Source organism: Prunus avium, chromosome 8 (genome assembly GCF_965620075.1).
Source record: "Prunus avium chromosome 8, drPruAviu1.hap1.1, whole genome shotgun sequence".
In the NCBI taxonomy this organism is placed as follows: Eukaryota; Viridiplantae; Streptophyta; class Magnoliopsida; order Rosales; family Rosaceae; genus Prunus; species Prunus avium.
In genome coordinates, this window is record NC_142291.1 from 6,833,203 (window position 1) to 6,846,641 (window position 13,439).

A 13,439-nucleotide genomic window follows, 5' to 3' on the forward strand; every position below is an offset into this window, starting at 1 on the left:
ATACCCAATCATTTGGGCTTCTCATTAACTATTACCGAGGCCCAAATACATTTTTACACGTAGTAAATCATCCACATCAAATCAATCAAATTGATTTCCTCATTCTCATTTGTATTACTCGAAGTTAACCATTTAAGGTGTGCGATCCATTAGGTTCTAATTTAGCAAGGCAGTGGGAAAACATTAGAACTCTTTCTAACCAACTGGAATTAAAACCCCTTTTTAATTCTTCCTTTATTTTGGATTGATCACAATCAGTCCTAGGACTTCCACAAGCCAAGAGTGACATCTAGCAATATATCATGGCTACCCAAGCTAATTAGAATAGATGAAGAACCTATTCAGTTGGAATTGCAATGCAATACGGTCCTTCTCTTATACAATGTTTCCAATCATATTGTTAGGGTACGGATTGATAATGTCAAACCCCTAATATGATTAAACTCATATGATTCAATAGAACACAATTAAAAACCACTTTCTAAATCATGTTCAAGTACTTCGGCCGAAGATTCACTGAATCATATCTTGAAACATTCTCCTTTCTTTATCAAGGTAGAGATTCCTTATTGTACATTCACATGCCCCTATGATGAATTAAGAGATCCCAATAACACATAAGGAAAATCTTTTACGACTTGCCTTTGTGAGCTATCAAAGATCAATAACGCATCACAAGACAACCATGATGCCTCAGGTCTAAGGACTAATTTGCATTATTGCAACTATGAGTTCTCGTTTGACATATAGATAAATACTCCATACGAGAACTCCGGTTGATCGCGTTCAGTGTACTCATTCACTAATGAGCACCCACATACTTGTATTAGTGTCAATTACACAAATGGTTTGAGACCAACCATCCTCATCATTGAGCATACATAGTATGTGCCAATCTTGACGGTTTATCAATGCCCATTTGATAACCTTATGATTAGGAACATTTTGGGATACTACAGTTAGAGATTAAAGGTCTCCCGAATCTAAACTTCTTTAGATCACTTTATCTCTTATTTAGTACACCCTGGACTTTTGTTTCTTTACACGACATAAAAGATAACAAAATAATATTGCCCTTTATTTATCATATACGAAATGTATTCTAAGGAGATTACATCAAATGTATTGGCTCTTAGGGCACATTTCTAACATAAAGTAGCCTCTTTTTCTCCACAATGAAAATAGGCTATGCAAGAAGAGATTGATGCCTTGCTTATGCAAGGCACTTGGAGTTTAGTTCCTAATCCTGGAGATAAAAACATTGTTGGTAGTAAGTGGATTTACAAGATAAAGAGGAATTCTGATGGTTCTATAGCTAGGCATAAAGCTCGGTTGGTAGCTTAGGAATTCAGTCAAGAGCAAGGCTTTAATTTTAGTGAAACTTTCAGTCTTGTAGGATGCCACACCACTGTCAGGTTAATACTAAGTCTAGCTGCAATGAATAAATGGCAGTTAAGACAACTTGATGTTAAGAACGCATTTTTACATGGCGAATTGGAAGAAGAAGTGTTTATGAGGCAGCCATAAGGCTTTGCAGATCCACGTTATCCTAATTTTGTATGTAAGCTTAAGAAATCATTATATGGTTTGAGGCAAGCTCCAAGGGCGTGGAATGCCAAATTCACCGAATACTTACCAGCTATAGGTTTTCAAGCTTCACAATTCGATCCTAGCCTATTTGTCAAACATGCAGATTCAGAGGTTGTGATTCTCTTACTCTATGTTGATGATATCATTCTCACAGGTTCTAATGAGAAGATGGTTCAACTTCTGATTGATGAGTTAAGTTCTGTATTTGAGATGAAGGACTTGGGTAAGCTTCAATTCTTTCTCGGCTTGCAAGTATCCTATGCCTCCAATGGTGATTTTTTTGTTAATCAGTCCAAACATGCTAAAGAGTTGCTACACAAAATGCACTTTTGTCGATCCTGCTCAACTACATGTAAACCACATACACATGTGTTAAAATGGTGATATGAATCTCTCTGCATATAGTGATGCCGACTGGGCAGGAGACATCAACACTCGAAGGTCTACAACAAGTTTTGTGATATTTTTGGGCAGCAATCCTATATCTTGGAAATCAAAGAAACAAGGCTCTGTTTCAAGAAGTTCTATAGAGGCAGAGTACAGGTCTCTAGCCAATACTACTACTGATTTGGCTTGGATTTGATAGGTTTTAAAAGATTTGAAGTTTTATCTGCCAGATCCTCCAGTTGCATATTGTGATAATTTGTCTACTTTGGCTCTTAGCTCAAATCCAGTATATCATTCCCAAATTAAACACTTAGACATTGATTTCCATTTTGTAAGGGAGTGAGTGCAGAAAAAGGATTTGTTGGTCCAGTGTGTTTCAACATATGAAGGAGCTCAAATCCAGTATATAATTCCCAAATTAAACACTTAGACATTGATTTCCATTTTGTAAGGGAGTGAGTGCAGAAAAAGGATTTGTTGGTTCAGTATGTTTCAACATATGAACAACTAGCTGATGTCTTTTCCAAGGGCCTACACATGGTCCTATCTTCTCACAGCATTGTGCTCATCTTAGGTTAAGAGAGTTACCTAAGTAGGGAAAATGTTAACTATGATTAGTAAGTCAGTAAGTCAGCAAGTTTGTTACAAGTCTGGTACTTAGCACGTGTATTAGTTAGACAACTAAGCAGTGTGGTTAGTCGGTTAAGCCCCTTTGTAATCTGTTTACATAAGAGTGGGCTATGCTTTGTAAGAGACAGTTAATATAGAAATACTCTAGTCTTCTGAATTTCTCCTGATATCTCTGAATTTCTCTTCCTCTTTCCTTATGTTATCAAGAGTTAGGAGTAAAAGATGCATAAGATATATATTTAATTTTTTCAACTTTTTTCCAATTTTCCTTCAAATGACGCAAATCAACAAACAAAAAGATGTAAAGTAGACAAAATAAAATAGCAACAAACTTGGATGATACAATTATTCCAGTCGCTCGATGTAAATATATAAATTGATATTGATGGAAGAGAAAGTAAATTTCTAAATTTAAGAATTGGAACAAGGAGGCATATAAGCAGGTGGTCCACGAATCGTGCTTTCACTGGTATTTCCATTCCTCACAATGAGCACAGTGTCCATTCCCCAGCTGGAATGCCTATCCAAGTGACAGTGCATAAACCATACTCCTGAAAATCATTATCAAATAATTCATTTCATTAGTTAACCTAGCTTTATGGTTGCTCCTTAATTAATTTAATGTGCATTTGATATTAAGACTTACCAGGATTATCAGCTACAAATCTGATGGCTGCCCATCCATTCTTTGGCACTCCAATGGTGTTTACTTCTGGTGGATCAACCAAATTGTAGGTCGTAGGCGACATCGTACTGTTGAAATTCCCAGAACCAGTTCCAACCAAATAGAAGCTGAAACCATGGAGATGCATTGGATGATTCTCAGCTGCAATAACGCTGGTCCCTTGGAAGACTATCTCAACTCCTTCACCATAGTTGATCATCCTCACCCTCGTCCCAAAGCTTGGATATAGTGTGTTGTTTGTGAAGTCTCCCGTGAAGTTATAAAAATAAGGTGGTATGTCTGGGAAATTAGTTGCGTACACTCCATTGGTATTTCCCCTGCACATAGACAATAAGTTGGGAAACCTTATATTTATACATAGAAACTTCATGAACTATAATACTATAATTTTATAGCATGCACTGTTTGATGCAAAAAACATGCAAATATGCATATGCTAATAGATGGAGTCTCGACATAATTTGTGGAAGAAAAACATGATAGGTACCCATAATATGCTTGCAGTACACTAATAGATGGAGTCTGAAAACTGATGTTGTTTAAGCTTGCAGAAAGCGCATTTCCATCTGGCCCAGCACAAGAAGAATCTGCGCAAATCCTTTCATTTATTGAAACAGCGATGTACATCGACGTTGAGATGTTTAAGGGGACACTAATAGGGTGGTCTTCGCTAGCCAAGGCCCTCACTTGCTTAGTGAAGTTTTCAGCAGCTGTGTCGTCATTGTGATCTGGAAGAGTCGGAAAGGGAGTGGTTGAGGGGGTGCTGTAGTTGCCGTTGTATTGAAGAATTGCAGTGGTGGTGCCATTGTGGAATGGAACATTCCCGCCAACAAAAGAAGTAGAGGCGATGTAATAGTGGCTGGGAGGCTGGTTTGCAGTGACTAAAATGTCCATGGTTTGGCCTGGAGTTATCATGATGTAAGGGGTGGTAATAGGTTTTATGTATGCAGCATCTTGAGCTACCACTCTCAGGTTGTGGTCGGAGATGGCGAAAAACTGTTCTTCGTTCATCACCGCGTTGATGACACGGAGTAGATAGGTCTTGCCAGAATCAACCAACCAACGATATGTTGTTTCTGCACCATTAAATCAATTAATTATTATTACAGAGTTTGTATAAAAACCATTTCTGAACTTTAGTTACCGAACAAAAATGAAGCAGCAAATTAATGATGTGAAAGTATGCTAGTTGGTAGAAATAAACGGTGTTCATAGTGAATCAAACACTATATCTAGAGTAAGTAAATGTTTGTATATTTTACGCGATATTTTCCTCTATTACTTATTGATTTTCGATGAAATAATAATGTCTCTTTGTAAAATAATTGTAGTTGATTTAGACTTCAATGATAATTATATAAAAAAAGCACCGAAGCATGACTAGATTACCTGGTTTATTGGCATGTAGCCTTCACATTGTAAGAGGAAATTATGAATTCAAATCTCAATGGACGATAGCTACTAAATAAAATAGCATGCAATTATTTTTGAGTGCTACTATTTCGATCCCCTTATCCTATTTCCCCACCCACCTTATCTTCAAAATTTTAAAGACAAATTTACCTGTTTGGAAAATGACTCCTAAGACCCTCTTCTCCCTCATCCCGACGAAACCTGACCGCCCCACCACCCCACCACACATCCGAACCCCACCTCCTCTCTCCTTCTTTTCTCTCTTCCCCTCTCTCGCTCTCTTCAACAAACCCACCGTACTGTCTTATCTTCCCCAAGCACCCATCCACCCTCCCCCTCCTTTTTTCTCCTTATTTCTCTCCTCCCTCCTCTCGACAGCCACCCCTATGAATGAATTGATTCTTTATTTTTCTTTCGTTTGTTATTTGGTATGGTTTTAGGTTGAATAACTCAAAGGGTTATTGGGTTTTGTATTGGCAGGGGGTTGAAGGTTAGCATGCTTTCATGCTTTCAATGAAAGCGAGGGCATGCTGTAGGGACTTGGGACAAAAGGGTGTCTTTCGGGATTTTTTTGGAATTGTGATTGAAGAAGAAGAATAGGAAGAGATTGCTGGGTTTGTTTGGGTTTTTTTTTTTTTTTTTATAATAATTTTTTGCTTAATTTCTGGGTTTTTGTTGAATTAAGTATTTTAGAAATAAAGGTGGGTGGAAAAATAGGATTGTGTTTTTTCAAATTTACATGGTGGGTGGGAATATAAGGTGAGTGGAAAAATAGAACAAGGGGGTGGAAATAGCAGCACTCTTTTTATTTATTTTTATGAAGAAGCAAAATAGTGATTTTCAATCATTTTCTTGAAGTTTTAAATATTTTTTTTTAATCATTCAGGGATTCAGATTCAAATTTGAGACATTTTATAACATTTGGGAAGATAAATTTCACTAAATCAAGAGCTAGTTTTAAATTGATTACTACGTTTTGCTAACTAATCACCACAAGTCAGAAAAGCTATATCCTTTGCATTTTATATTATATTCCATAGACACCTAAAAATCTTCTTCATTTACGGGGATGTTACCATCATCTTTCTCACTTGTATGTATAAGCAACAATAAAATAATTAATGGGATTAGATTATTAAAGTAGATTAGATTTGGATTTTCGATTATAATTACCGTTAGAGCAACTATACAAATCTCCCGGCTGCCCATTGATTGTGAAGGCATCTGAAATGTTTGGTTCGCCACCCGTTGCAAGGGCATCTTCAATTATTTCCATCACATCTCCCTCGAACCAGGATCCTGCAGCAACCAGATCAAACAGGATTATAATTATTAAGATTCAACGGTGCAGCAGTACATTTAAATATTTTGTGTTTTTACTTCAAACTTTAACCTTATATTCAATGGAGAAAGTAGCCCAACTCCTTATAAGCTTTTGCAAGGTTTTCTAATTTTTCAATATGGGATATTTTCATCTTTACATTCTGACACGCAAACCTAATATGTGGACAACATATATTTGGTGACATGAAGCACGTGTGGCCACTGGGCTTTCACCTGTGGGCAAACCAGGCTTTGATACCATGAGGGAAGTTGAGGTTCCACCCCAAAACCAATTAGCAATGGATGGAGTAGCCCAACTCGTTATAAGCCCTTACAAGGTTTTCTAACTAATTTTCAATGTCAGACATTTTCACCTTCACATTCTCACTATTATGACATGGCCCGCAGTCGTTGTAAATAGTTCTTTATTTTTTTTTATCAAAGTTTGGAATGTGCTATTGGAGTTCAAGCATACGATCACTGATTTGCAGGCAAATACTCTTACCAATTGAGCTATGGATTCGTTGGCCAGTCCGTTAAATAACCAAAACATATAAATAATGATATAAAAAAAAATACCTAGAATTAGTGTTTCTTGTGCATCTGGCGTTGCAAATGGATAAGTGGTGTTGTCAGCCGGTAGAATAATGATGGCACCGTAGACAGTGGCGCGTGTCCAATCACTATGAGCATGCCACCATAAAGTTCCTTCCTCAGTTGAGAAGTTAATCTCATACGTAAAGTTTGTTCCTACTGGAATAGGGCACTGAGTTATGTTCTCAGGTCCATCTGACCATGGATTTCTTGGTTGCTTCACTCCATGCCTGTAAATATTAAACAAGATAAAAGGGTTTGTCTTTTCTTTTCATGGTTTTACATTATGAAGCAATGAAAACAAAATGGAAGGTTTTATTTTTGTGTTTATTAAAGAAAAGATTAAAGAGCCAGAGGAAAGTTCCATTCATGATGCACAAGAATAGATACAACATGGAGCTTCCTCTCGCCTTGTTTGTTTGTTTTTTTCCAGATGTTATTCACAGTTTCACTTTCACGCCATGCACTCAAAATTTACTATTTTCTCTCTCTCTCTCTCTCTCTCTCTCTCTCTCTCTCTCTCTCTCTCTCTCTCTCTCACTTTCACGCCTAGCCTAGCCATCAACGATCCATAATTTTTCACCAAAGCTTATATTCTTTTTTCCTTCTTTTTTGGTCAGTATCTTCCAAAGCTTTTTTTCAAACTTGTCAATGTCAGAAATAAAAAAATTAAAAAAAAATCCGGCACTGCTAACCTCGACGGGTTTTATCCCTATTCCTCAACGGTTTTTGTTCGTCATCTATTAGCTTTTCTCTAGTAGTGAGTTAAAAAAAAAAAAAAAAAAAGCATTCTGATCTAGAGCTATGATAATGGGGCTGCTAGGTTGTTACCAATGCATTGTGAGACCGTACAATCCTTGGTTGTGGACATTGACAAAAGCAGTATCTCCTTTCTGAACAGTGATGGTCGGCCCCGGCAAACTGCCATTCACAGTTAGGATGCTCTTTGTGCTGCAAAGCCTTGTAAAATTTGTTTCTTTTAGCTGCAAAATATCACAAAACGAACACCAACATTTTATTACACAATTCTACTGAAATACTCATAAAAAATCTAAGCACATTATCCACTAAAAAGCAAAAAAATATGACAAATTCGAGCCGAAAAAACCAATGATGATGAGCATGCAAGGGCTATCAAAATGGTATTAGTGTAATGTAGCAAGCACTTACAACAAAATCATAAAAATGGGTAGCGCCATCAGCCTTGCAAATCCCACCCAGGAACATAAACCCTAGAAAAGCTAAGACCCAACTCATTTTGTTAAACTCCATTTTCAGGTCTTTATTGCCAGAAAATATTGATTTCCCTATAGCTATGTGGCTGTGTCCTTCAGGTCACCCTTGAGGTGGTGTTGTGCGGTTTTGGTCTCAGCTCAAGAGCTATTTATAGAACATGAGAATGTCTTTGTTAGAAATCAAGGCTTAATAGAAGGAAGACTTTAGATTGAAGTCAACGTTGTATAGCTGTCTTACTTGGACACCAATTCTTTTCTTTTTCTGTGTAATTACCTTAGACATAGGATCTGGAGATTTCTTTCCTTTTGTATTCCTTAAGCTTTGTTATATATCTATAATCTTTATACAGTGATCAATATAGAAAACATTCACAATATTTTCTTATGTGGTAGAGGAGGAAGAGGGGAACAAGTTTCATGAAGGTTGTGCCACCAACCATGGCTGGACGGCGACGGAAAATTGACTGGAAGTGACGCTGGCACTTTTCACGCGTGAGGGGGAGAGAGTTGTCGTGAGGGAGAGAGAGAGAAGAGAGAGAAGAATGCCAAAATCTGATTGGCCAGTTGGGTTTTAAATTTCAACTTTGCACAAATTACGGTTGTGCCACTGAACTTCCGTAGATCAAAACGTCTTCATTTCAACTCCGATTTGGGCCCACCACGTGTCTACGAACTCATGAGCTCGAGCACTACACAATGGAACAGAGAAATTTTTCAAAACCAACCCCGAGCAAAAAAGTCAACCCTAAACCACTAAGAAACCCTGAGGGTAAAGTAGTCCTTTGCTATAGAAAATAGGAAAATAAATTAACTTTTGGGGCAGGATGTTACATATACCAAATTAACTAAAAAAAATAAAACTCAGAAAAACACAGTACGTTGACAAAACTGTTTTGTGATGGATGAGCAGCCATCCTAAGAGATTTTCTCCAAAAGGCACACTTTCATTTTTTTTAAAGCAAATTAGGAGGTTAATTTCAATGCAACTTAAAACCTATTTAAATGTATGATGGATGATGCAAGAAATTACATGAAACATGTTGACCCAAGAGGTATAGCTGCTTCCTAGTTTAATCTTAGAAAATCCAAGCTCAAATGGGTTGCTTTTGTATGAATCTCCATTTGACATAGGGGATTGCATAGTTTGTTGATATATGACTCCCAATTTTTACCAAGTAGTGGGTTTCTTGGTTATCATCTTTGTGTGTTCATGTTTCTTGTTAATCTGCTCTTTAGTTTAGATTGGAAAAGTATTTCCTCATATTATTCGCCCATGCTAATCTCTTGCGTACACATGCTTCACTTTAGTTATTGTTAGCATTGGGGATGCATATATGGCTTCATAGATCATTCTGAGTGCCTAGGATTTGACTGAGATGAGATGTGTGTTATGATGAATCTGAACATGTGTTTGCTGACTGATTCTTTATATGGCATCGTTCAATGTCTGTAGGATATAGGCATGGGCACAGTTCGGTTTGGACCGGTTCTTAGGCAAATTGGAACCGAAATCGGTACTGTTCATCGGTCCGGTTTGATTCGGATTTTGAATAAAAATACCAAAGAAAACCGGACCCACCTAGACCAATTTAGGTCCAGTTCGGTTTCGATTTTTCATGCTTTGAATCGGCTCTTTAGCCTAACTGACATTTTTACACAAATCAATGTGAATCACCAAATCCATACAAGAAAACCATATCCGAATCTTACAAGATACCAAAAAAACTATCTAGCAAACAGATCTAATCGATGCACCAAAGGAGAGTAAGAAACAAAAGGAGATATCAGACAAAGAGGAGAGGAGAAAAGAGAAGAAGAAATAAAGATCTGGTAAGAAAAAAAATAAAGAAATAAAAAATGAAAAAAAAATAATAGAAAGAGAGGAAGAAATAATCAATGAGAAAGAATAGAGGAAAGAAAGAATAAATGAGATGAGAGGAGATAAAAGAAAGAATCCGAGCAAGAAGAGAGGAAGAAAGAATCGGTGAGCAAGAAGAGAGGAAAGAAGAAGAGGAAAGAAAGAAAAAATCAGAGAAAAGTGAGAGAATACTTAGAAAAGAGAGAGAAATGAGAGAAATAAACAAAACAAAAAGTATGAAAGATTTCATAAAAAAAATAAAAAAGAGCCATTCTCTTCTCTCTGCCCAAGACATCATCATCACCATGAATTCTCAACCCACTTGCTTTTTAATCACGTCTCTCTGTTCATGGTTTCCAAGTTGGGCATTAAAATAGTATAGAATTGATTGTACCAATGTTCTCTCTCCTCTTTTTTGTATTCTTTATTGTTTATCCTTTGCTTTTTAGACAACCAATAAAAAACATGTTAAACTATATATAAAATATATAATATAAAAATATATATAAATTAATTTTATTGGACCGATTCTTTCGGATGAAAAATGGGAACCGAAACTGGTCTGAACCGATTTGGTTTGGACTTGTCTCAGTTTTTGACTTTTCGGGTCAACATGGTTTTTTTCGGATTGGTTTAGTTTGGCTTTACAGTTTTGTGGTTCCAATGCCCACCCCTAGTAGAATATTTAGTGGAGGAAATACAAAATCTGAAATTTAAGATTTTAGTTAGGAACAAAAGATACATAAGATATATATTTAATTTTTTCAACTTGTTTCCAATTTTCCTTCAAAGGATGCAAATCAACAAACAAAAAGATGTGAAGTACACAAAATAAAATAGCAACAAACTTGGACGATACAATTATTCAAGTCTCAATGTATATATATGTTTGTGCAAATAATCTCGAAGGAGAATATTCGCTTCTAGATCCTTCGCCCTTTGATATTCCTTCTCTCTCTTCCTCGATTCCTGTAAAAAAGACCGGAGTAAATAGACCACAGCTGGTGGGTGGCCAAAGGCCCTCCGATGTCTAAATTAGTTCGATTGAATTTAGGTGAAACAATAGCTAAAAAGGGTACGGAGATTTCTCTAGGGTGAGAACCGGGTAGCCAGAGCCGTGTGTTGTGGCCGGAGTCGTGTGGAGAGTGGAGAGTGGAGAGTGGAGAGTGGAGAGGGAGAGAGCTTTAGGTATTTTTCTCGGGTTTTGGAGCTAGGTGTAGAAGTAGGGTTTTTGTCGTACCTTGAATGATGAATGAAGTCATCTATTTATAGGAGCCTCGGGGCTAGGGTTTCGTAGCGATTGAGTTGGACTTGATTATATCCCTTTATTAGGATAATATTTAAATTAATGCTATTATCTCATTAATTATTAGATAATATCCTATAATTAAGATATTATCCCCTTATTAGGATAATATCCAAATTAATGATATTATCTTATTAAATAAAGATAATATCTTATAATTAAGATATTATCCATATTAATTAATTAACCAAATAAATTGGTTTTATTAATTAATTTAAGGGATAACTTCTTTTCCACGTGGCGTGCTGTGATTGGAGACGAAAATATTTGCTCCCACAAATGCCCCAAGTTTCTGCATGGCGCTTGTGTGGCATGTAGGAGATGAAATTATTTTTCGGGCCCACCAACTATGTCTGGGTTTTCTTCTGTGAGTTGGACTCCATTGAAGATCGGATTCCCAATTAGAGTAGGCTTCTGACTGTTCTTGGAGTTGGATTCCCAGTAGGAATGAGCTTGGGATTCCTTCTTGACCCAGGTTGTCCAACTTGTATAAATGCAAGGCTTCTCTTCACTCTTTCTCACATCGCAAACTTAAATTCTCTACTTTTTAGCTTGAGAAAGATCTTGGAGAATTTGTACTGCTTGTCGAAGAGAGGAGTTGTCTTGCATCCCAAGGTAAGTCGAGCACGTATATTTTTTCTTCGTCTTCACTTTTTCGTTGCGAGGACCAGTTGGGTAGGACTAGGCTAGTTGTCGTCATGACTGGCAGTCGAAGACAGTTGGAGAGGCGGTGGTCTCTGGTGGCTGTTGAGCGAGTATCGAGAGGAAGTCGGTGGACTGCCCCCTACCGAGGATATCGAGAGATGGAAGCAGGATGGTCCATAGCCTGATGATCTGCCTGCTGCTGAGAAGACTCAAGTAGGAATGTGTCTCCATTGAGGAAGAAGCCAAAGCTACCTTCTGCTGAGAAGACTCAAGTAGGAGCTGTTCCCTCGTCATCTGTTAGGGTCAAACATCTCGTTGGTGGGGATAACAAGAAGATTGGCGGTATGCGCAACATTAGGGATGTTCCCCTTAAGCCTCTTGCTGATGAGTTTGGAGATCGTGATCTGCTCTGTGAAGTAGTCCGTGCGCGATCTAGTTCACCTGTTGAGAGGCAAAGAGATGCAAATATTCTTATCCGAAGTTTGGGTCGTTTGCACCAGTCGAAAAGTGGAGGTCGATCTGGGAGCTCTGCTCATCCATCCAACCATCATGATCCAACTGTTGAGTCACGAGCAGTCAAGAGTGGAGTTGATTCGTCGTCACCAATTCCTTTAGAAGTGAGGTTAGTAGAGGCTAAAAAAGCAAGAGAGTCATCTGCTCGGGCGAAAGGTTCTTATGCAACGTCAGCGGCTGATCCTAAGGTGGACAAGTCCAGCCTTGCAGGGGATGCAGGCGTGTCTGATCTGCTCAAGACGCACTTTCTATCAAGTCCATCTGCTTGTGCTGAGCTGGTTGATCAAATCCGTCAGGCTGGTGATCTTGGTACCTTTTCAAGTCTTTCCTTAGAAAAACAAAGGGAAGCAACATTTCATCTGCTTAAAAAAGGAATAGTTTTTGCTACTGAAAATATCCGAAACTCGTCTGCTGTTGCACTTTCTTCTACTGCTGACTTGGTCAGTTGAAAAGATGCTTACTTCCATCTTGAGTGCAAGAATGCCGACATCTCTCTCAGTTATGACAAGCTTTTGGCTAGATTTCGCGACTATCATGAATATGCTGAAGAATCCAAGTTCGAAGCTACCCTGTATACGTACAAGCTGGGCTACTTGGACTGCACAAATGGAAATGATCCCTTCTATGCCATTGGAGATGAAGACATTGAGATGCTTTGTCTTGAGTAGTTTAATGCTGTGAACATGGAAGGAGTTGAAGAGCAGGTCGCTGAAGAGGTGGTAGCTGAAAAGGATTGAGTAGAAGAGGATACACCCGATGAGGTGGTGGCAAACGTCATAGATCAGGCATGTGGAGCTGCTGAGAGTGTGGCTGATCAAGTGGACGTTGGAGAGGCTGCAGATCAGGGATCCCCTGTCGACGTTTCGGAGTAGATGAAGACTCCTTTATTTCTTTTCATCTTTTGTAGTATACTTTTTGTTTGATCATCTTCTTTTTGTTTGAACTCGGCTAGTTGGTCACTTTGCTAGGGAAATTTCAATTATTATTTTTTTGAACTTCAATTTGCATATTGTCTTGTGAACTGCTTAAGTAACCCGCTAGTGTCTTGGCTGTACATTTCCCCTTAGGATTTTGGCAAAAGCCAAGGTCCCTCTTGAAGGAGTCCGGGCGTATTCTGCATTTTCCGAAGAAAGCCTAGGACGCTTCTGGTTGTTGCCCTGCTTCTCCCTTAGGATGCTGCTTATGGACAACTGTATGACTATCCTGCCCCTCTTAGGAAACGGATAGGAACCTGGATACCTCCCATAGGAAATTCCTGGC

General features: G+C 38.1%; 1 protein-coding gene across 1 annotated transcript; it reads right to left on the bottom strand.

Moving 5' to 3' along the window:
• Nucleotides 1-3,018: 3,018 nt before the first annotated feature.
• Nucleotides 3,019-7,894, bottom strand: LOC110761054 (laccase-15-like). The gene is made up of 7 exons (XM_088246080.1): nt 7,793-7,894; nt 7,454-7,605; nt 6,608-6,852; nt 5,879-6,004; nt 3,780-4,368; nt 3,254-3,609; nt 3,019-3,158 (listed from the first exon to the last, which is right to left on the bottom strand). The coding sequence occupies exons 1-7, from the start codon at nt 7,892-7,894 to the stop codon at nt 3,019-3,021; spliced, it is 1,710 nt and encodes a 569-aa protein (XP_088102206.1).
• Nucleotides 7,895-13,439: the final 5,545 nt, after the last annotated feature.